Source organism: Engystomops pustulosus, chromosome 4, assembly GCF_040894005.1.
Source record: "Engystomops pustulosus chromosome 4, aEngPut4.maternal, whole genome shotgun sequence".
In the NCBI taxonomy this organism is placed as follows: domain Eukaryota; kingdom Metazoa; phylum Chordata; class Amphibia; order Anura; family Leptodactylidae; genus Engystomops; species Engystomops pustulosus.
In genome coordinates this window covers 141,359,123-141,384,038 of record NC_092414.1, presented here as the reverse complement: position 1 = coordinate 141,384,038, position 24,916 = coordinate 141,359,123, and the positions used below count along the sequence as shown (strand labels likewise).

General features: G+C 40.8%; 1 protein-coding gene across 3 annotated transcripts; it reads right to left on the bottom strand.

The window, feature by feature from the left end:
• Positions 1-245: 245 nt before the first annotated feature.
• On the bottom strand, positions 246-24,500 carry BBS4 (Bardet-Biedl syndrome 4). 3 transcript variants are annotated; one of them, XM_072147809.1, is made up of 17 exons: positions 24,372-24,500; positions 19,538-19,583; positions 18,202-18,281; positions 17,936-17,999; positions 17,724-17,835; positions 16,406-16,478; positions 15,235-15,288; positions 9,912-10,039; positions 8,297-8,351; positions 7,718-7,786; positions 7,373-7,525; positions 6,386-6,557; positions 6,217-6,286; positions 5,977-6,115; positions 4,122-4,329; positions 3,961-4,048; positions 246-327 (listed from the first exon to the last, which is right to left on the bottom strand). In XM_072147809.1, the coding sequence occupies exons 1-17, from the start codon at positions 24,474-24,476 to the stop codon at positions 282-284; spliced, it is 1,662 nt and encodes a 553-aa protein (XP_072003910.1). In that variant the 5' UTR covers positions 24,477-24,500; the 3' UTR covers positions 246-281. The 3 variants fall into 3 exon arrangements, with proteins under 3 accessions (XP_072003910.1, XP_072003911.1, XP_072003909.1); XM_072147810.1 differs by lacking the exon at positions 24,372-24,500 and adding an exon at positions 20,678-20,820; XM_072147808.1 differs by lacking the exon at positions 24,372-24,500 and adding an exon at positions 20,554-20,692.
• Between the last annotated feature and the right edge of the window lie 416 nt (positions 24,501-24,916).

The window sequence follows — 24,916 nt, the reverse complement described above, 5'->3', positions numbered from 1 at the left end:
TGTTTTGTACCTCCTTGTATTTTTGCAGGGATAACTTTTAGTTAACCCTTGGACTTTGCTGTTACAGTTTTATACCAAACCCATTTGAGATTTTATTTATTGCAGTTTTTTGCTGGCAAATACACAAGTGTAATAGAATAGCTTACAATTAGGGGATGTTTTCAGTGTATATGCAGTATAAAGGTCATGTGTAAGTAGAAGCACTGATAACTTTCCTCACCTGTTTGTTACAATAAATTGTCCGCTTACTTTTCTCCCCTTTATTGCTTGTTTTCTTTGTCTTACAGAGAATGCCTAATTTTGTAACAGTACTTTGTAACTTTTTGCCTTTTTAAAAAAAAAAAATTAAAAAATTATGTAATAAAAACGTTTTTTTGTTACCAAATTCTCTTTGGCAATTTTTTATATTAACCATGATGTGTTAATCTCAGGTTCTCGTAATCTTGGTAACATTTATATATCGATTTGAATGTACATAAAAGATCACTGTAGGAAGAGAAGGGATAATATTTCAATAGAGGCTGCAGTTGAGCATCATAACCTTATCTCTCAAGGAAACAAATATTTTGTATTTTATCCTTTTAGATTCTTGTGGACTTCTTCTTTATTGCATTCCCAGCATTTACTTATTGACAGGAGCTTTATCTTTCATCATATACTCCTCCATCTCTTATATTTTACATCTGCTCTTGCTGTGAATCTCAGTAGTTGTTATGGCTAATAGTAAGCACTTAATCTACACATAATAATCAAAGTTAAATGGCAGAAGCGTGCTTCACAAATAATTACAGCAGAGCTTATACATCAGCAGAAATTATTCAATAACCAGTTAAATTATAATACAGTTTGCTTATGAAATTAGTATTTCTGCAAAGTTACTATTGCCTAATAATAAAGTACTGTTGAGGAAAGTATGTAGGCAAGCAGAGAAGATGACTTGTTGACCTAGGCCCTAGAAACTGCTATATAACTGTACCTTTGGAAACGGCACAAAAAAAAAAAAAAGATTCAGCTGGGAATTGCACTCACAGGAGGTTTCAGAGGATGCAGCAAGTAAACAAAGAAAGCCCCACAGGTACCTAGATCGGAAAATGTTCTCTTCCACGGGAAGGTTATACATACTGCCTTTAAAATTTAGTTCTGAACTACACCACCAACCTGTCATGCATTTGTAGCTAAACTTGGGGAAGGGTGATAAAATAATGCTGTACATATTTATAACATATTTTAGTAAAAATGTATTAAGTTTTACCACTCATTAAAAAAAAATTTAATCAGAAAAATAACAAGAAAAGCATTTAAAAAATAATTGTCATTTATCGGTTAATTTTGTAAAGAAAAAAAATACTATCCTACCAAGTTAGTTTCATATGTCATAAAAAAAGTAAAAATTGTTTTGATGTGTTCAGCATTTACAAAGATATTGTCATTTAAAGAAGCGCATAACAGAACTGCAAAAATTGACCTGGACCCGAAGGGGTTAAGCTTTATTTTAGTGTATGTCACACACAGTGCATTTATTGCCTATTACTGTAAGTCTATATGACATCTGTCATCTCAAAAACTAAAGCTCATCCCACAAAAGCTTAGGTATTCAACCAAAGTTTCAGAGAAAAATATCTTTCTGTTATCATCATTAATTTTAGGTCAACATCCTATACTAAACATTTTGGTAATATATCTCATTCATATATATATATATACACACAGGCAGTCCCTGGGTTACATAAAAGATAGGTTCCATAGGTTTGTTCTTAAGTTGAACTTGTATGCAAGTCGAAACTGTATATTTTATGTAGATCCAGACATTTTTTTTTGCCCCAGTGACAATTGTAGTTTCTGGCTGTAATTGGACCAAGGATTAACAATAAAGCTCCATTAGACACCTTACAGCTGATCATTACAGTTTGGGGACTAAAGTAAAGCATCCAGAGAGCTTCACCAAAGGTCACAGTGGCAGAGGGGTCTGTCTTTACCTAGGGGTCGTCTGCAAGTCAGGTTTCCTTAAAGGACACCTGTCATCAGGTCTCTGCCACTTGTCCTGTCACCTCTACCTGTTGGAGCAGCTCACAAGGATCCCATCCCAGCCTTCATCTAGTTATTTCATACATTATTCATTGTAAAATCACATATTTTTTATCATGTAAATGAGGCTGGTCACATGGTCAGAGGCAGTGATGTCACCCCTGTTACCCCTCCCCTCTCCTGCTCATGTCTGTGTGTAATGTATAGTAAAGCATTGCTGGTATCTGTGCTGCATCTGCTGACATCCTGCTGCATCCTCCTAATATACAGGTGAGAGACACAGACATCAGCTACACATGAATCTGACATGTTCTGCTGTAACATGGCTGCCTGGAGCTGTTGTATCTCTCCTATATATATACACACACAGGCTGCAGGGGGCGTGGCCACCAGCACCAGGAAGCACATCATTATACAGCCTCACATCATTATACAGGCTGTCAGTCATGCACTGGGGGTGTGGCTGTGCCTCCCACTCATGAATAGAGTGGACAGCTTGAATATGCTAATGCTTCATTGGACATTTCACAGGTCATTTGCATACAGCTTTAGGACCTCATTGCTTAGGTTTACAGGCATGTAGAGGGACAATAAAGGGATAGAGGCAATGCTCTCTAATGGCAGTTTATGAAAATATATTTAGTTTAGGGGGGTTATTTTGCATGACGGGTTCTCTTTAAGAAGGGGACCGCCTATATACAGAATAAAAGGCCAACTGTAATCATAATCAGGGGGGTTTTATGATCAGTGGGAATTCCAGTGGTAGGACCGTGTTCTGTGGATAGGGGATAACTAGCCATATAACTAGAAAATAATGCTTCATGCTTTTCCGAAATAATTAAAAAGCGGAGAGCAGAGTGTGTTAAAGCACAGATGTAGAAAAATTGTACCAATGTTCATGGTTTATTTTTACCATTTTATAAAAACAAGAATTTATATACATCATCTACATATCAGCTTTTACAAATATACTATAGTCATGACAGAATGGAATTGGGCATAAAGCTAAAAATTTCATTTCCATTCTAGGCTAAACAACTGACAATATTATGAAAACCTTACAATAACTTTACAGTACTCAAAATTCATATTTGATGTAATTCCATACAATATATAAATGTGAAGTATTCATATTTAACTTATGATTTAAGAGGCAATCATTTCTAAGTCAACTTACACATTTAGAGCATTGCATCAACATGGAACTAGATCCATACAGCTAACAAAACAATCTATGAAGAACACAGACATCAGCCGGGGTTCTCTGGCTGGCAAGCTTTTATGTAATTAAGGATAACTAACTTTGGACTGTCATGCCATTAAGTAACTTACATCTCCTATTAAAGGGGTCCTTGAACTAAAAAGTTTTTATTAGCATACCTCTAGTCACAAGGGGTCCTGCTGTTAGTACCCCTGGCAGGATGAAACTGCATATGTACTATTACTATGTATCCACTGGAGCCAACGGGTCGCAAAATAGTACATGGTTGTGCTTGGTCCTATAGAGCAGTGGTCTTCAACCCACAGGTATCAGTATATTACTATTTTCATGGAGACTGGCGCAAGTGGGAGGTTATCGGATGAGACCGGAGCAACAGCTGACTGCTGAAATGGTGGAGTGGAGGTGCCTGGCTGTTGGATGACTAATCCTCATTCCTCTTAATGCCTTGTGCTCCACATGTGGACCAGGAATCACATGCAGCCCGGTGGTTGGGAACAATGCTCTCTGTAATGAGGGTTCTGAAACAGAACCATTATTTTCTAATAGGGAATATGGACAGGAGACCCTGTTACTGATACAACCTTTCTCAGATGTAGTGTAAACAGAGTTAACCTTGTGCCTGTGAAGATGTATCCTTCTTAGTGAGGTAAACTGCTTCATATTTTTTTTTTTTATCATTACACTAAGGGAAAAATGTGAGCTAGATGGGTCACCTTCTGTATTCTGGAGTGGAACCAGCATTTGAAGAATCCTCAGGTTCCAGTGGTAGGGATGGTGGTTTTGAAACTTGAGCAGTGGACCCTAAAATAAATTATGGATTGTAATAATTTTCAACTAAGTAGTTCAATTTTTAAAATATGTTTTTAAGTCTTACCTGCAGGCAGAGCAGGAGCCTTACTGTATCCTGCTGCAGAAGACATTGCCCTTCCTAGAGCTTGATTTGAGCCCAATGGTGTCTGCTCTGTGCTAGGACCTTTGACTGCTGCACGTTGCTTTGCCTTCTGATCTTTTGTCTGCTTTGTCCAAACCAGACTTTCCCCAACTTGCAGAGCAGCTCCTAATTTTTGTGCCATGTCAACCATCTGGAGAAAAAATGGCAATCGGGCTTTAGACACCACTAAAATATTAGCAAAATAAAATATATAAAATATTCCTTCTACTCATTAAACCAGATCTCTGGCCTAATGAAAGATAAGAAGCATGTTAACACGCAATTACTTCTCAGAAAAGTATGTATGGCAGTTCTGGAAGATTAACGTTGGTAGATCTCCCCAGTATGTCTAATTCCCATCAAAACAACACATGTCAAGCCTTTCTTTTTTTAATCCTTTGAAACATGAAAATCACTCCTGATCAAAACAGTTTCTAATTCTGTCCATTTTAATGTTTTAGAAAAAAAAACAAGTTTTCAGTAAGTCAGTCCGCAAAATGTTTTTCTTCCAAAACTTGTTAGATGTTATTGAAAATGTACACTCACCGGCCACTTTATTAGGTACACCTGTCCAACTGCTCGTTAACACTTAATTTCTAATCAGCCAATCACATGGCGGCAACTCAGTGCATTTAGGCATGTAGACATGGTCAAGACAATCTCCTGCAGTTCAAACCGAGCATCAGTATGGGGAAGAAAGGTGATTTGAGTGCCTTTGAACGTGGCATGGTTCTTGGTGCCAGAAGGGCTGGTCTGAGTATTTCAGAAACTGCTGATCTACTGGGATTTTCACGCACAACCATCTCTAGGGTTTACAGAGAATGGTCCGAAAAAGAAAAAACATCTAGTGAGCGGAACTTCTGTGGGCGGAAATGCCTTGTTGATGCCAGAGGTCAGAGGAGAATGGGCAGACTGGTTCGAGCTGATAGAAAGGCAACAGTGACTCAAATCGCCACCCGTTACAACCAAGATAGGCAGAAGAGCATCTCTGAACACACAGTACGTCGAACTTTGAGGTAGATGGGCTACAGCAGCAGAAGACCACACCGGGTGCCACTCCTTTCAGCTAAGAACAGGAAACTGAGGCTACAATTTGCACAAGCTCATCGAAATTGGACAGTAGAAGATTGGAAAAACGTTGCCTGGTCTGATGAGTCTCGATTTCTGCTACGACATTCGGATGGTAGGGTCAGAATTTGGCGTCAACAACATGAAAGCATGGATCCATCCTGCCTTGTATCAACGGTTCAGGCTGGTGGTGGTGGTGTCATGGTGTGGGGAATATTTTCTTGGCACTCTTTGGGCCCCTTGGTACCAATTGAGCATCGTTGCAACGCCACAGCCTACCTGAGTATTGTTGCTGACCATGTCCATCCCTTTATGACCACAATGTACCCAACATCTGATGGCTACTTTCAGCAGGATAATGCGCCATGTCATAAACCTGGAATCATCTCAGACTGGTTTCTTGAACATGACAATGAGTTCACTGTACTCAAATGGCCTCCACAGTCACCAGATCTCAATCCAATAGAGCATCTTTGGGATGTGGTGGAACGGGAGATTCGCATCATGGATGTGCAGCCGACAAATCTGCGGCAACAGTGTGATGCCATCATGTCAATATGGACCAAAATCTCTGAGGAATGCTTCCAGCACCTTGTTGAATCTATGCCACGAAGAATTGAGGCAGTTCTGAAGGCAAAAGGGGGTCCAACCCGTTACTAGCATGGTGTACCTAATAAAGTGGCCGGTGAGTGTATGTTGCTGTATGTTTCTGCTTTGTAACTTTTCGCACCTCTGGGTCAAATTCAGTTGAAGACTCTCTAAGAACAGCGACTTTGCGCTCCAGCTCCTGGTACTGAGCCAAAGCCCCCTTTTTATCACCCTGGTTATATAACAGAATAGCAAAGTTCAAATTCACAAGGGGATCTGTCCTGTGGGGGAGAGAAAGTGGACATATGAAAATATATTAAAAAACGATATTCAGGTAAGGTATAAGTAATAAATAATGGAAAGCAACATCATGTTCACGCACTGGTCCAGACTGGCTGCCTGTTGGTACGAGCTCTTAGCATTCTCTGTATCTTCCAAATACGTAAGTGCCACTTAATAAAGAAAAAACACAGCAAGAATTAGCTGCAACAGAACGTCAGTGATATCTAGTGAGCGTGAACAGCTGTGATGCCAAGTTCTTTATACATCACCTGCCAAAAGCATGTAAAGTGTTGCGTTTCCATGGTGTAGGGAGATGGCTGCACTCAGAAAATGGAAGGCTGAAGCATACTGCTGCATACTGAGGTGAACAAGCCCAAGATTGTACAACACTCGCCAGTCAAATGGGGAAAGGTAAAGAGCGCGCTTCAGACAACTGATGGCCTGCATAGGAATGCATACATAATTCAGATATAGAATTACCGGTATATGTCATTTATTTTACAACATAGGGCAGTGATGGCGAACCTTTTAGAGATTGAGTGCCCAAACTGCAACCCAAAACCCCCATTATTTATCGTGAGGTGCCAACCAAAAATTAAAGCTGTAACTTATTGCTCCCTGTTCAACAACTCTCAATCAGATTGGCCTCCTGAGGACAGCAACACAGTAGAAAGATGGAAAATTTCCATCATTTTAGCTTCTTTCCAGTGTCCCTCTGTACACAGAGAATCGTGGGGCCAGCAGGAGGTCCTCCAAAAATAATTCAACCTCTTCCTACAGACCCAAGTAGCGAAGTATCAAAATATGACTGAAAGCAGCATCTATTAAGTTGCTTGGAACTGCAGGAAGATTCTTTGAGTCCTATCTGGTGTCCTGGGGCGATGGCCTGGTGCCCACAAAAAGGGCTCCGAGTACCGCCCTGGCACCCGTGCCATAGGTTCGCCACCACTGACATAGGGGTTTCATTGTGACATGTATTGTTTATTTTTCTAAATTTAACCAAAATGCAGAAAACAGATTTCAGCTTTTAGACAATTTTCACAAAACAGTATATTGGCCACACCATCAATGTTTATAAGCCAAAACCAGTACTCTCATAGAGGAAAAACTGTGTAAGTATTTTATCCTGCATTTTGCTTAAAAACACAGATGCAAAATACTGTGATGTGAAATACCTTGACCTCAGGGTGATCAAGACTACTTGTAGCCTTTATACTGAACACAAAGGAGAATAAATAATACATCTCCATGCTTACCGCTACATATTTCTTCTTCCCATAAAAGCACATTCCAATGTTATTCCATAGTGGGGAACTCTCTGGAACACTAGAGGCGGCAACTCGATACTTACTGAGGGCAACATCATAATCCCCATGTGACTGCATCATACAGCCAGCCGCTAGTATTCCCTTCAAAATAAAGTAGAGCTGTCAGACATTTTACATTGGGTTTAGCTTTTCTTTGACAGTTTTAGAACTTCTACTACTACCCTTCTAATTCATCGACTGTAAAATGGTAATGGAGTAGCCAAACATGTAATGTATAGTTATCATGGGGCCACTATAGATACATTACACACTTTTATATGCAAGATCTTTTACCTTATAATTGCTGGGATCATATGTGAGGGCATTCCCAAGGTACTCAAAGGCCTTCTGAAACAGACCGTTCTGTGGTGAAATGTAAAGAGCAAGTATCTCAGAAATATATTACAACACAGGGTCAGGAAGACTGATACATAATACAAGGTCCCATGCGGTGAAAACAGAGTTATAGCAGATAATAAATAAAAATGTTATGAAAAAATTAAATATAACACCATAACATGGTCTATTTTGCATGCATATTAAAACTGTGCATTCACACACATGTATGGGGGACGTATATACGGCCGATATACATCCCCCATACATCGCTATGCGCTCACAGCCCTGCACAGGAGCGGTAGGGGGCAGCACACGTGCGGCACCGTACCGCTCCGTAGAAAGATAGGACATGTATACTCCTATGTAGAGGGCCGAGGGTGAGCTGCGCTCATCCCCTGCTCCTCTCCGCAGCGCCGATGTATGCCCGCCGCACTATGGTACGGCGGGCATACATCCTGTGCATGTAGCCTATGACAGAACCTGGAAGCAGGAAGGTGGCAGAATGTAAATCAGCATTAAGAATGGGTTCATTACCTGTAAATACACAAGTCCTAATGTGGTGAGCAACTCTGTACTCTCTGGAGACAACCTTAAAAATATTTTAAAATGAAATTATTTATTCAGTTTTATTTAAATTAAAGTACGGTAAGTGAAAGCACAATAGAAGAGATTTATCAGAAATGGCTGAGATCAAAACAGTTTTAGCTGCTCATGGCAACTAATCAGTGCTCAGATTTCATTTAAAAAAAACTGCTTTGGGAAAATGAAAGCTAAGCTCCGATTGGCTGCTATGAACAACTAGAATAGTTTTGCTCTCAGGACACCTGATAAATCTCACAAATGTTTTAGAAATATCACCGACCTACCATTCCCACAGGTCCTCTGATAACCACCGCTGCACTTCTGTTGTGGATCCACATGCTGTCTGTAGGTGGGACATCACTGGGCCAATTACAGACCTCAAACTGTCACAAACCCAGCTCAGCAGTGAAGTTATGTTTGTAGGGAAGTTACTGCTGAAGATTGGGACTTGTCCAGCAGTAATCTACCTTCAGATGTCTCACAGCTCCACAATAGAATCAGTGAAGCAGTCACACTGGTTACCGGAGGATTGGAGAGGGAACCAGTAGATGAGCAATGTTTCTTTTATTTAAATTTTAAAAATAATTGAATTCCTTTTTGTATTTAAAGGGACAGTGTCACCAAAATGATCTATCTTTTAACCAAGGTTTTTCTGATAAACATAGTATTTGTTTATTTTATTTTTTTACAATATTTTCTTCTTCTATTCTTTACTCTATCCTGCAATTTTCACTCTGTTCCATAGGCTGATCCTTAATGCTTCTATAGGTATTTCTATTGATTGTTCACCTCATTTACATCACATATAGAATTTCAATAGCTGTACAGTAGGAACTACCATCATTACATTCACCACTGACAATAGATGATGTCACAGCTTATTTGCATCTCCTACCTGCACAGAGCATGCTAAGAAAATTCAGGGTTATTGCATCAAGAGAAAAAAAAAACATACATTTTCTTGAAAAAGGAAATCTACCCTTAAAATCAAGCATGATAAACCAGTGGAACCTACTCGTAGATCCAGGCACTGTGACTGTAGTAATCTTATATTTCTTATCAATAGCCTCCTCCTTTCTAAAACCAACCTAAACATTATGCTATTTAGCCAGATGGGCTCTAGGGTGGTCTTACCAGAGCCCCTCGATTTTGTAGCTAACACTGTGTAAGGAGCACTTCCCCCTCTCACTGGGTGCTACAACTTCCTCTGCTGCAGAGGAGGCAGAGCCAATGAAGCAACTTAAATATATTGATTTTAGAAGGAAGGAGGCCATGGATAACCGGTATAAAAAGATTACCACAGTCACTGTACCTGGATCTATGAGTAAGTGCCCCTTGTTTATCATGCTTGATTTTAATGGTAGATTTCCTTCAAGCAGCAATGTTTCCAGATGGACAACCCCTATAAACTCAAAAGATGCCAAATTAACATTCTGATATACCTTGTGCATTAATATCCCAGCCTTTCAAATATCATCATAAGTAACCATGTGAACTTTTGGGAAAGATATTAGTTCAGAAATCAATTCAGCCTGGAAAATGGATTTCGGGAGCAGCAAATACTCACTGCAGTGCCTGTAAATAGGTCTGGATAGCACCCTCTGTGTCTCCCTCCATAAGATGGATTTTTCCCAAAGTCATGGTGCTGAGCTCTTGTCTGTGAAGTTGAAGAGCAAGATTCAGTTGCTCTTTACTCTTCAGAGAAAACAGAAATATGATAATTAATACATTTACAAAGCAAATTTGAAAAAAACCTTAAAAGTGATTGTCCACCAACACCAACATTATTGTACTGCATTTTTTAAATGTATTTATTTTTGCAATTCTTGAAAAAAAATTTAAACAAGTACAATAAACAAAACCAAAGAACCAGATTGTCTGTTACATACTTTCTTCCCCACAATGCAGAAGTATCAAATAACATCAATGGTAACAATCAGAGTCTTACTGCGTTCCAATATTAATTAAGGGATATTGCACAAAAAATGACAGCAAATAATGCAGCCAGACGTCTTGTTACAACACAAATAACTATCGACACATAGACAATCAGTCACACACGCACACACACACATACAAGCACACTCAGTCTCCTTCATTATGGATAGAGGATGGCAGTCACACACCATCTGGACCAAATGCGATCAAACTTCTGGGGACACTTCCTGTTGACATACAGGAACCGGTAGTGGGGAATGACACTGTTAATAAGTAGGGGGCTCCTGGTCCATCATCACCACTTTTCGGGCGTAGTAGAAGACAAACCTAAAGACAATTTTGTCATAATGGCCATTGACAACTTCATTTATGATGCCGAGGAGACACACAGAGGGAGACAGTAAGCGTGGGAAGTCAAAATGTAGATTTAGGAACTCCAGCACTTCGGACCAGAAGACATGAACCCTAGGGCAGGACCAGACACAGTGCAGGAAAGATCCGACTTCAGCCTGACAGCGAAAGCAAAGATCATTGGGCATTGCTCCCATGCGGAATAGTCTAGCAGGGGTGAAGTACACCCGATGGAGGAATTTAGATTGGATCAGGAAGTCCCTCGCACTCACTACAGATGTGAAGTAGGACAGTTCGACCTCCCTCCAGTCATCATCTGACAGGTCAGGGATATCCTGTCTCCAGCGTTCACGGGCTCTATCAAACGGTATGGACCTTTGCTCTTGTAGGAGAGCATAGCACTGAGTGAGTGGCTTAGGGAGGTCCAGGGTACTCATCAGAGTCTCCAGTTTGGAGAATTTCACTGTCAGGCTAAAGGAGCCGAATTGGGCTTTGAATGCGTGTCGCAGTTGCGTGTAGTGGAAGCCGGCCGTATCGGGTACAGTATGTCTCTCCCTTATCTCGTTAAAGCTGAGTAATTCTGCGTCCGGGGATAAGAGCTGACCTACAAATTTCACCCCCACTGCCCCCCACATTGTCCAGCCCGGGAGGGAGAGGAAGTGAGAAAGCCACGGATTGAGCCACAATGGAGTCCTAGGCGAGAGAGGGGGAGAGCTGCTCTGCTCTACCAGGGATTGTGCCCTACGCCAGCACACCGCTACCATACGTAGGGGGAGTGGGGTATCAGATGGGGACTTATATCTGTACAGCAGGTTTGTAAGGGCCTCGTAGGAACCTACCAGGGCTCCAGCAAGTGCAGTAGCTGCATTACCCATGTCTATATTTATCCACCACTGGGCATATACTAGCTGGGAAGCCAGATAATAAAGATACAGATCTGGGGCAGCCAGTCCCCCTCTAGACTTAGGAGCTTGAAGCAGTGCTAGACTGAAGCGCGGGGCGCCACCCTGCCAGTAGAAGGACCTGAGGATGCCGTCTATGCGTTTAAACAGGCTCTTAGGAAGCAGTATAGGACAAGCATGGAAAAGGTATACAAATTTTGGGAGGAAGATCATTTTGAATATGTTAATACGCCCGTACAAGGACAAGGGGAGAGTGGACCAGGCTTTTAGGTGCTATTCAGTTGCAGTTATCAGGGGTGTAATGTTTAATTCCGTATATGCCTGAACCTTACATGACACCTGGACTCCTAGATATTTAAAAGTGGACACCACCTGGACTGGGACGGGGAGGGAGTGTACCCCTACATCTGATAAGGGAAAGAGGACCGATTTATCCCAGTAGACCCGAGAACCCCCCATAGTGTTCTATCAGGGACAGAAGGGATTCCAGAGAGGGGCCCACATTCCCAAGGTATACAAGTGTATCATCAGCATAGAGAGATACCTTTTTAATGATAGAACCTCTAGTAATGCCCTTAATGCCATCGGAATGACGGATCGCCACAGCGAGGGGCTCAATGGCAAGTGCGAAGAGGAGGGGAGATAGTGGGCAACCCTGTCTAGTGCCCCTGGCCATAGGGAGAGTGGGTGAGATATTAAGATTGGTCCTTACCCTAGCCTTAGGGTCGTTATACAATAACCTAACAAGTGCTGTGAAGCGAGGGCCATACCCAGCCTGGGCAAGAGGGTCCACAAATAGGGCCACTCCACAGAATCAAACACCTTGCAATTATCTAAGGATAATATAAACCCAGGGTCTGAAGACCTTTCTGCCTCTGCTATGTTCAGGTGTAGTCTTTGTTTATGTCAGTTCCCCTCCCAGGCATAAAGCCTGTCTGGTCTGGGTGAACCAAGGATAATATTACTTTGTTAAGCCTTGTTGCCAGAATCTTTGCTAGTATTTTAACGTCCGAGTTTAGGAGGGAAATTGGACGGTATGAGTCGGGAAGTAGCGGGTCCTTACCAGGCTTGGGAAGAACTACAATAAGGGCCTCTCGCATGGAATCAGAGAGGGAACCGCTGTCAAGCGCATCGGAGTACAGGCTAAGGAGATGGGTCACAGTCTCACAGTTATCCCTATACCACTCACCTCCCAGCCCGTCAAGTCCAGGTGTCTTACCGGGGGGCAATGATTGGATGGCCAGTTCCACCTCCTCCGCCGAGAGCGGGGCATCAAGCTCCGATGACTGTGCCGGTGTGAGCCTCCAAAGTGGAAGACTGTCAAAGAATCTGGAAATCTCGACGGAAGAGGCGGACAATCTGGAGCTGTAGAGAGAAGAGTAGAATTTGTGAAAAACCATGTTAATGGCCCAGGGTTCTGTGAGGCTCCGTTACCGTCAATGATAGAGGGGACGGAAGCACAGGGACGTTCAGCCCGCGAAAGGTACGCAAGCAGCTTCCCATTTTTATCTCCAAATTCAAAGATGGACGCTTCCCTGGCTAGAAGGCGCTTGCTGGTGCGCTCCTTCACTACAGCTAGGTGATTTCTCTGCGCCTGAGCCCAAGTCTTTTTTCTCCCCGGAGTAGGCTTCTCTAGATATTCTTTTTCTGCAGTCACCAGTGCAGCGGTCAGCCTTTCCTTCTGCGCATGGCCAGCTACCCCCGACATAAATGCTCCCCTCACCGAGGACTTGTATGAGTCCCAGACTAGAAGGGGATCAGGATGGGTTGAGTGCACATCCCAAAACTCGCTGTGCGCTGCCCTTAACAGTACTCTGAACCGCTGGGGATAGGAGCCAGGCCGGGTGCAAGCGCCATAAGCGGGAGTCGCTGGGGGGGGGGGCTATAAGAAGGCCAATGAGCAAGGCAGAATGGTCTGATGCACTGCGCGGGCAGTAGGATACTTGATCGTCGTGCGGTAACATATCTGGGGAGACAAAGGCCAGATCAATCCGAGATAAGTGCCATATGTGGCGCACAGGCCAAGTTGACCAAAAGAAATAGCACATCAGTCATGGGGTACAATTCACGAGGCGCGAGTCCCAATGTAAACCAATATTAGACAACTGAAACAGTGATTTGGGACCCCTAGAGATCTATTCAGGACAGAGTCCATGCATTGTCAGAGCACATCAGATAAAAGGATATAAGTCCAGTCACTCAGGAGGTGCGGGCCTTCCAGCAGGAGCCCGAGTGGCTGCATCAGCCCAGTGAAGGGCTTCGGTCTGACCGTCCACAATTCGGAGCTTGGAAGGGCCATGGAGTATTTATACCCCTTGTCACGGAGCCAGGCATGGACCTCGGTGAATTGTGCTCGCTATTTCCTGACCAATGCAGAAAAATTAGGGTAGAAGGACACTCTGCTGTTAGCATAATGAATTTCTCCCTTGGTACGGACCACCCTGAGGATAGAGTCCCTGTCCCTAAAGTGCAGCAGCCGGGCCAGGAAGGGTCTTGGATTGCCCCCTGGGGGACCAGAGCGGGATGGCACTCGATGGGCAGTTTCCACTGTGAAGAACGGGGAGAAGGTATCTGCAGGTAGCATATTTTTGAGCCAATTTTCAAAAAAGGATACAGGGTCAGACCCCTCCACTTTTTTGGGGAGGCCAACCACTCGGACGTTGTTCCATTGCAGGCGATTTTCAAGGTCATCAGCTCTGTTGATGGACGCAGACATTTGGCGCTGAAGCTCTCTGATCTGTGTCGGCATAGGCCTCTGGACATCCTCCACCTCAGATATTCTGCGTTCAGTTTCGGTAATTCGCTCTTTGGCTTTGTGGACATCATGCCGTAATAGAACAAAGTCCTGTCACAGCTCATCCACCTTGGTGACAAGTTTGGACTGACACCGAATTATGGCCGCCAGCACCTCTGCATATTTGTGGTCCAGCTCAGTGGCCGGGTCAGGCGGGTCGGTGCCATCCTCGTAGTTTACAAGCTGTTGTGGGCTCTGGGAACCTTCAAAGAGGGAGGGAGAGCAGTTTGGGGACCCCTAAGGAAAGCAGGGTTGTGTGCGGGAGAATTTCCCCAACTTTTTGGCAGCGTTCGACTGTATCTGCGCAAGAACGGCCTGGGATGTGGAGCATTCCTGCGCGTCCAGGGGTTCCAGGGACTGGAATAGAGGATCTTCATGGACGGATTCATCATCCGATGGAGGAGCACCAAGGGAAGGATCAATGCTTGATGTTGGCATGTTTGCATGCCTGGATAGTTTAGGGCAGTGGTGGCGAACCTATGGCACTGCCGCCAGAGGCGGCACTCGGAGCCCTCTCTGTGGGCACCCGGGCCATCGCCCCAGCATGAAGTTCACCAGACAGGATTCCAAGAATCTTTCTATATAATCTTCCTACAATGATAGATGAATTTGCCCTCCTACTTTCAACTACGTTGGTGTCTTTAGGAGGCTGAATGATTGAAAGTTGTCAAAGAACAAGGAGAAATAAATTACTGTTTAAATTGCTGTGCTGGCACTTTAAAAAGCGGCTTTTGGTTGAAGTTTGGGCACTCGGGCTCTAAAAGGTTTAGGGTGTTTAAACCACCTGACATGTACCCTTTAAGTTAAGTTATTTACTCTTTTACTGTTTTAACATAAGCTACACTGATTGTTGGTCTAGATTCTATACAGGACAGAGTAGCATATATAATTTTTGCACATCCTACCTTGCTGAGGTCTTTCAGATACAGGTAACAAACACCTAAATTGTGACAAATTTCCTAAAAAATAAAATGCAATACATTAGTAAATAAAAATGAAAAAAAATATATATGTAACTTTCTAGTTATGAGTCAGAAACACACTATAAACCTTGTTTAGCCTTCTACACCAAATCTAAGTGATGACACAGTGTAAGCAGCAGAGCCATGTTTCCAGCCATGATGAAATGCATAGCTGCTATGTGGAATACCTCTATATGCTGACCAATTTAGTGTGATGACAAAATAAAGAAGAAGATTTATTTTAAATTGCTGGATTCTACGAATTTTCTTCATGTTTTCACATAGGACTACAGTATAACCAGCAGAGCTGTGTGCGCACACCTGACTACAGTGTATGAAGCAATGCTGCACAATATTGCTGCACCAATAATTCCATGTATTTTCTGCAGGAATGAGGCAGCATATGCTTATGCCAGCTATTTATTTCTTAAACATTGACAACAACTTGAAATCAGTGTCTCCTCTACAAAAGTGGGAATGTATACGATACCAAAATGAAGGCCACATCAGCAGGATGGATGTTTTAATCGCCAATCTCTAAACAAAACATCACATCATCTAGCAATGCATCACATATGCTTCCAAACAGGAAAGATGCAGTATGTCTGAGACTTGGCAAACCCCATAGGTTATGCAAACCTAGGTTTGCATAACCTATGGTGTAAAATGCAGGACAGAAGAATACAACAACCACTTTGCCAATAATCAATCAATAATGGTGCTACCACATCTGCAACTAAAAACAAGGTTTTCTGTATGTATGCAAGCTCTGTAAGAAGTTGTCAACTGTTGGTACCATTGAGAATTTAATTCACAAATGTACCAGATTGGCAGTAATCTGTTATTTATTTTCATCTTTTGACGGAAACAAACTTTTGATCAGTGACACCAACATGCTGCTCAGGGCAACAATACACCTACTGACAGGCCTGGAATATTATTTGCCATAGAGAAATTCTACCCCTTCTGTATAGAGCACTGCATGATGCTACCTACTATACACATGTAATCAACCACTCTAGAGGCATCATATAGTAAAGCATAGTCATAACTACAAATATTTAGCAAACAGTCCAAGTGGAATCAATAAAGTACAAAGAAAACTACATCCTACCCAGTCTTTATTATTGAGTCTGGCTGCCTCATTGTAAACCTCAACCGCTGCTCTGTGCTTCCCCAGCAAAAACCTGAAAAAAAGAAACCCATCAAACTTTATTTATAGAAAATGTTCACTATTTAATAAATGTTTATAATGTTTAATATCAGTATAATAAAAAATACAACTTTGTGAAAGTGTTTTGAAATAGCTATCAGTGAATGGATATATTCTGGACTAGATACTAAAGTGTGTCGCTGATACACACTTTGTTCTCCTTACAGCTAATGTATGGATTTCATTGTATCAGGGCCACACAAGATAATAAAACAGTCGTTCCAAAAGAACGAGAATGAATACATCATATTATCATTGATTTTCATTTAAGCGTTAAATCTTTAAACTCATGCACATTTAGTAACACTGTATGTGAAGCTTCCTCAGATCATATGCCCATAAGCTGTGGGAGGGTGATCCTTGGTTCTAAAGACATCAAAACCTTATAAAAGATTTATAAAAGAGCAAATGCCTACAAATAACAATGTTAAAAAATGAACTATCCCTTAACAAGGCCTGTTTGGGCCTTAAACCCATCAAAATCCATCATGATAAACCCGGGACACTTATTCATAGATCCGGGCACAGTGACTGTGGTAATCTCCTTATATTTGTTATCCACAGTCTTCTTCCTTCTAAAAGGAAGGAAGTCTAATAAGCTTGAGGGGCTACTCTAGCCCCTCTGTGATCTAGCTTTACAGGCTGTAACACTGTCTCATCCTCACACTGTTTCCCTAGCACTTGTGCAGTGTACATTTCCTAATACCACAGTCACGGTGCCCGGATATATAAGTACGTTTTTCTGGTTTATCATGATGGATTTTGATGTTAGATTTCCTTCAAAGACAGTGCACTTTTCCACTCTCAACTTCTGTTCACATTTTTTTCAAGCTTTAGGATTTCATTGATTTCTTTTAAACAGATCAGCTTTCTTGCATTTGCATCATGTCATTTCTTTTGCCTCCCAAAAATGCTGTGCTTTCAGGCAAATAAATGGATAGCTTACAGAGATCAGTGGAGATTAAGTTTTTTTTTCCATCATTCACTTTCGTGGCATTCAGGATACAAAGTGATAGCTTCAGTTTGCATCATCCAAAAATGGATTAGCAAAACAACTTAAAAAGCTAGAAAACGGTCAAGCAAAAAACCTTCAGTTGGAAGTTGATAAGTAAAATCCCAAAGTTGGAAATGTGAACAGCCTGATGAAAATATTGAAGCTGGTCCAGCAGATGAGTGTTACAAACCATCAAGTAAAGTCATTAAATTTCTGGAATCTTACAGGGATCGAGCTACTTGTTTCAGGTTATCTGGACTGGTTGGATTCAAGATTGCACACGTTTGAAAAAGCTCAAGGGACTCCTGGATTTTTCCCTCCAATCTTAGGATCAATGCTAGAAAGAAAAAAATTACAGTTGTTACTTTAATAACACGATTACTAAAGGTGACTGTTAATTAAGAAGGGATGCTGATTACATATGTGTTCCTACTTACCTTGCACATACACTGCATATTCACACACACCCTCTGTAGCCTGGAGCTGTTCCTTAATCAATGTCTGGAAACATACGTAAGAATATCATGGTATCGCTGGTTTACAAGACAAATGATAACTCACCAACCTACATACATTTTACAGTCATACAAGTCTGTGTTCACACCACCGCACGATGACAGTTATTATCATAATTCGTTATAATTATTTTGACAGACACCCCTTCAACCCAAGGTTCTCCATGATTTAATCTATTACAACTTACTTTGCACGCCTCATAATCTTTACGAACATAGTGCAGGTGAATGAGCCAGTTGCGTCTTTCCAGGATAGGTAGGTCTGGAGCTGAAACCCATTTATAACAGTTAAACAAATTACGGATTTAAAGGAATTCTCTATTTTGCACAACATAATTACATACAAATTTCCACAGCTAAATAACTAGAAATATAAAATATGATAAAATACTCATTATGATGTATTGTTACATTTATATATAATGTCTCTCTTCTTTCCTTGGTTAAATGAAGATTTTATATTACTTATAAAAATTTTTTAGCTAGGCTGACAATTTATTCTCCGCTGTAATTGAAAATCTTCGGCATCTAATCTATTGGTTTGTACAAATGTAAGCACTTCCTGCTGCAGCCCTTTTCCGATTTAGCGTATTCTATTTTTACTAATAACTTTTTTTTCTGTTCACAGTTAATTGTACTTCTTAAAGAAAATAAACCATCAAAATCAAGCATGATAATCCAGGGACACTTTCCTCATAGATCCAGGCACTGTGACTGTGGTAATCTTCTTTTGATTGTTATCCATGGCACCCTTCTAAAATTAACTTTTAAGTTATGATAATGAGCCACATGGGCTCTGGGGAATGTTTTTCAGAGCCCCTCAGTGATGTATTTTCACACCTTGTTACAATGAGCAGAACATGTTTCCCCTCCCCCAAACTTCCTGCTGCTGCTAGATTACAGGGACAGAAGGAGGAGGGAGAGAGCAGGGGAGGGTGAGACATGTTCTGCTCATTCTAACAGCCTGTGAACCTGCAGCACTGAGGGGTTCTGGAAACAAAGATTACCACAGTCACAGTGCCTGGATTTATGAGTAAGTGTCCATGGTTTATACATCCTTAAATATGATGGTAGATTTCCTTTAAGGCCGCAACTGTGTATTACAATGCAGTATACAGGCAGTCCCCGAGTTACGTACAAGATAGGTTCCTGTAGGTTTGTTCTTAAGTTTAATTTGTATGTAAGTTGGAACTATATACTTTATAATTATAGCTCCACAAAAAATTTTTTGGTCTCTGTGTCAATTGGATTTTAAAAATGTTGGATTGTCATAAGAACCAGGATTAACAATAGAGCTTAATTGTAGACGCCTTTGATAACTGTTATAGTTGTTTATTGTACAGTAAATGTTAAAGTACAGTAAATTACCAACATCCAGAGGTGCGTTTAACTATGGGTCGTCTGTAAGTCAGGTGTTTTGCTGTATTGTAAGCTATAGGTTACCATTCATAATGTATATTCTCAGAATCGAAAATTTACTGTAGACTATATTATGTGACAGAACAAAACATAGAACAGCCTCACCTTTTTTAATACGAGGTTTTCTCAAGGTTGTAGGCTCAGTTGGTACCTATAAAGCAACAAACTAAGTCAGATGAAATTGAAAGCACTTATTCAATGAATATGAATAAAGTTGTTGACATTGTGCTGTTCTTTTAGGGCCGCATTCACAAGTTGCTTTTCACACGCAATGGTTTGGTGAGAACGCATATGCACTTCCACTGAAACACATGCATTGTGGAATGAGTACTAGGCGTTTTGAATTCTAGAAGACATGCATTTCAGTAGAAACATATGTGCATCCTGGCCAAGCCCTCCCAAATGCGACTGAAACACGTGTGACTGTAACCTAACATGATGGTATAATATAACAGTATGACATTATCCAATTTGTGCAGATAGAACCAGACTATGTAGAGACACACCCTTTTGACACACAAATACCCAGCTGTCACCTTTCTTTTATAAATAAGGGTATATTTGGCCTGTTTTACCGAAATCGGAGGATTCTGACAACTGGATAAGATCAACAACCTGGAAGGAGGGGGGAGGGAATACAATTTGTGAATTAAACCACTTATGTTCCTTGTATAACTCCTTTAAGACTCTGCACATGAAATGTTGCTCTGCTCTCTTTGCCCTTGTAAACATCCTTTATACTGGCTGTATACTGGCAGTCCACTTGTTTCTGTAATTTTCCTTTTCCAATAAGAATTACAGAGGAGGACACAATAAATAGTTTTAAAACATTGTCTGGGACTTATAATCAATAACCTTCTGTTAGTAGAGGACATTCCTTGGAGAACAGTAGGGGTCAGAAACAGCCATTAATCCGACATTGATGTGATACCTATAGTAATAATATCACACTGCCATCTGGAAATCCATTACCTCTGATCACTGGGTGATACCTGGAGAATCTATGTCTATGGCCGCACATATAGATCTGTTACTAATCTCTTTCCTCAGCTCTGCTAGTAGTAATACCCAGCCTAATCCTCCTGCATTGTCCTCCTCACACCCGAGTATGTTGTCCTCACCAACATTGTCACCAGCCATGACACAAATGTCAGCAGATACAAGGCCAGGTAGAGCCTGGCACATCGTAACAACCGGCCAGTCATTGCCACCCGTCTCACACTATGATCCACAGCCATATATTACCGCTGCCACTGCGTCCTCCGCCATCACTTGACAGGATAAAGTAGCGGCTTAGTCTCCAAGACAACAAAACTTGTGTCACTTCCGGTGATCGCACCCTTTCTTCTGTCCTCCGGCAACAAGACTTGCCAATAATAGTTCCGGACTTGGCTTCACACTAGTCTCTTCCATTGTGGCTTCTGCATATATGGGTATACCACTAGTCACTGGATGCGTGAAAATACTACTGGATGATGTATAATATCTATACTGCAAAAATGTTACAAGAGCAATAAAAGTATAAGTGTGTATACTACTATTCAGTGGATGCGTGTCAAGGTAACTGTATGATGTATAATCTATAAATAATGCCGATGTGTTACATGAGCAATAAAAGTATAAGTGTGTATACTACTATTCAATGGATGTTACTGTAGGATGTATAATCTATAAATAATGCAGATATGTTACATGAACAATAAAAGAATCAGGAGAGCAATGTAAATGTGCTGCCCAGGGAAAGAAGGTTGGAGTAGAACAAAACATTGCATCCATTTGCTTGTACTCCTTGCCACTGTGATAATAGTGTGATGAGGGGGATGAGACCGGGTTGAAATGCCTGCTAATGACCCAACTAACACCTCAAAAACCACACAGGAATGGTAAAGAAGGATTTCATCTGACCTGTAGGCAGAGCCGATTTAGGTTGGTGGGTGCTCCCACCAAAATATGGTGGAGGCCCCCATTGAACAGCCCAGACATAGACTCCTGGGGGGTAATTATCAGGGTTTCTGCGCCACACCAGTGCTTATTGCTAGCTCTTGCAATTATTTTCTCCTTTCCGCCACCTCTGCACCAGGGGGGCACCAACCCCCACTTCCAAATGTGGTGAAATTGGCGACTTTCAGTGTGCGCACCAAATGATATATCTACTTTATTCTTTGCTTGGTATCACAAGTGATTCCTAATTTATATAGGTTGTATTGTGTTTTAATACCTTTTTAAAAATTAAAAAAATGTGCATGAAAAAAAAAATGTTTGTCCATCTTCTGAAGCTAATAACTTTTTCATACTTTGGTGCATGGAGCTGTGTAAGGTTTCATTTTTTGCAAGATTATCTGACGTTTTCATTGTACTATTTTTTTTTTTTTAGATTCTCTAGGGTACTTTAACCCTAGATGGTCTGAGCGTTCCTACCATATACAGGCGGTCCCCTTCCGAAGACCCGTGGCTGTCTGGATTTAACCCATTCATTACTATGTACTAATTGCAAATTGAAAAGTGTGAGGATGAAAATTCTGATATACTGCCATGCTGTAGTATGGCATTTTATCAGTCAACCTATCGTTAAAGTACCCTAGGGAGTCTGAAAAATAGTAAAAGTAAAAATAATTTTAAAAAAAACCCTAAAAATTCAAATCACCCCCTTTCCCTAGAACTGATATAAATATAAATAAACAGTAAAACTGATAAACACATCAGGTATCGCCGCATCCCAAAATGCCCAATCTATCAAAATATAATAACGATTTTTCACTGCGTTTAACCCTGTAACGGAAAATAGCACCCAAATTTGAAAATGGCACTTTTTTGCCATTTTGAAGAATATTAGAAAATTCAATAAAAAGTGATCAGAAGTTCGTACAGCCCTAAAAATGCTAGCATTGAAAACTTCATCAGAAGTCGCAAAAAAATGACACCACCCACAGCTTTTACACCAAAATATGAAAAAGTTATTAGCGCCAGAAGATGAAAACATAAAACCTATAGAAATTTGGTATCCCCGTAATCGCAAAGACATGTTATTTGTGGCGTTTTTTCACCAATTTCACATCACACAAAAGTTAGAGTTTTTTGATTGTGGGAAGTGAAAAATAGAAATGAAAAAAAAGGCCAGGTCTTTAAAAGGTTAAGTTGCCTGGGACTGCGGGTCTGAGTGTCCACAGAAAGGGCTGAGTGCCGCCTCTGGCATTCGTGCCATAGGTTCGCCACCAATGATCTAGGGTGTTTTATATTATAACATTTCCCTATAGAAGTATTTCTATCATGGTATCCCAATGTTCATTTATAGTGTTTTTTTCTACTGATTTTATAGAGCATATGGACGTTTATGAAAAGAAGAGATGTCTCATGCTCTCCATTGGCTATTATTTAAAGATAGGGTGAAGAGAATGAGAGCTATTTCATTGGCTTATAAGGTATTTAATACTTCCTTAAGTCTAAAACAAAAAAAAACCCTCATATCATCAGGTGGGAGCAAAATTTAAACATGAATATTGATATTGAAAGGTGGGTCTTAACATAAAGTGCCTAGAACCCAACCTAGAGCCCACATCCCTCCCTATGAATCTTACAAGAGAGAAATTAAGCCACATGTATTTTAGAGAAGCAGCAAGCTAGCCCAGGCTCAGGCACAGATGCACATCCAGCTCATAAGTTAATCTTGAGTTTACCTAGTCTCCCTGCTATGTCATTTTGAAGATATCATATCATACAAGTAAAAGGAGAAACTATTTAGTCAACAGTCTCACTTTGATAAATGGGTTGGTTTTGTTTCTAGATTTTATAAAAAAAACTGTTCTGTCATGGTATCCTTACAGTACTGCACTTTGATACTTTCTATGCGAATATAACTCCTTTTGCCAGTATACAGCGCTTAGCTGCCAATAAGTACATATGAAAGCCAGAGGAAAAGAGAAATCTAAAATATCACAATGAAGAAGCAGCAAACTAGGGTCCATTGGTAGGCTTATCCTCCGTTTATCTTGTTCCCGAGCAATGACTTGCTTCCAAAATCTATGAGTATCTATACAGGTCCATATGCCGTAGAATAAGTCAGTTACAGGTTGCTTACATTTTGGGCATGTCGTTATTATCGGAGGCACATTTGGATGTGGGGTTATATTGAAACCATATATGACTTTATGTAAAAACCTGAAGTGACCATCCAACCATTTCTGACTATTCACTATCCAAATGATCTTAAACGTTGAGAGACTGAGAGAAAGGTCCTATCCCGAAAATATACCATGAGATATTTCACATCCGTCATAAATTCAGCAATCCATTTCTGAGAAATATCTTGTTTACTGAAAAGTTACACATTTAATTTTTTGTTTATTCTGGAAATAAATGTAAAAAATCTCGCAGTACATGTTAGGATGCCAAGTTTTTTCTATGCATGAATGAGGAGTGGTATCTACTTCCGCAGCAGGTCTGCCAGTAGGAGAAATACAGTGGGTATAGAACGTATTCAGACCCCTTTAAATTTTTCACTCTTTGTTTCATTGCAGCCAATTGGATAGATCAAAAACGTTCCCTTTTTTGTTCATTAATGTACACTCTGCACCCCATTTTGACAGAAAAAGAAACTGGAAATGTTGATTTTTTTCCCCCCTAATTTATTAAACAAGAAAAACTAAAATATTACATGGTCATAAGTAATCAGGCCCTTTGTTCAGTATTGCGTAGAAGCAGCTTTAGAGCTAGTACAGCCATGAGTCTTGTTGGAAATGAACACATTCATCTTTCCTTCAATTGCAACCAGTCGTCCTGTCCCTGCAGTTTTTAACTGTTTAACTGTTGTAATTGTATTTGGCAGGTGATGAGCAGTGCCTGGTTTTCTCCACACATATTGCTTAGAATCAACACCATAAAGTTCAATCTTTGTCTCATCAGACCAGAGAATCTTATTTCTCAGGGTCATGTGTTTTTTTACCTCTCTCCCAAAGGCTCTTCCCCCAGAATTGCTTAGTTTGGCTGGATGGCCAGGTCGAGTTCTGGTTGTCCCAAACTTTTTCCATTTAAGGATAATGGAGGCCATTCTTAGGAATCTTGAGTGCTACAGAAATTCTTTTGTAACCTTGGTTAAATGCACTGACATGAGCTGTGAGGTCATATAAGGACAGGTGTGCGTCTTTCCTAATCAGGTCCCATGTGTTTAATTAAACACAGCTGGATTTGAATGAAGGAGTAGAACCTTCTCAAGGAGGATCAGAAGGAAATGGACTGCATGTGAGTTAAATATGTGAGTGTCACAGCAAAGGGTCTGAATACTTTTGACCATGTGATATTTCAGTTTTTCTGGGGGAGCAAAGTGTATATTAATGAACAAAAAAAGAGCTTTTTTGATCTTACAAATTGGCTGCAATGAAACAGTGAAAAATTTAAAGGGGTCTGAATACTTTGTGTACCCATTGTAATCTACAATATTGACTACCAACTTTTAACCACACTTATAGAGGACCTGCCTGTGTCGATTTG

Coding starts and splice junctions, on each gene's coding strand:
- BBS4 (XM_072147808.1), bottom strand. CDS start 20,670: ATGGCTGTGGATCATAGTGTGAGACGGGTGGCAATGACTGGCCGGTTG. Junction 6,558..7,372: donor GGAAGAAGAAATATGTAGCG/GTAAGCATGGAG, acceptor ATTCCTATGCAG/GCCATCAGTTGTCTGAAGCG. Junction 6,116..6,216: donor CAGGCAGCCAGTCTGGACCA/GTGCGTGAACAT, acceptor TCTCCCCCACAG/GACAGATCCCCTTGTGAATT.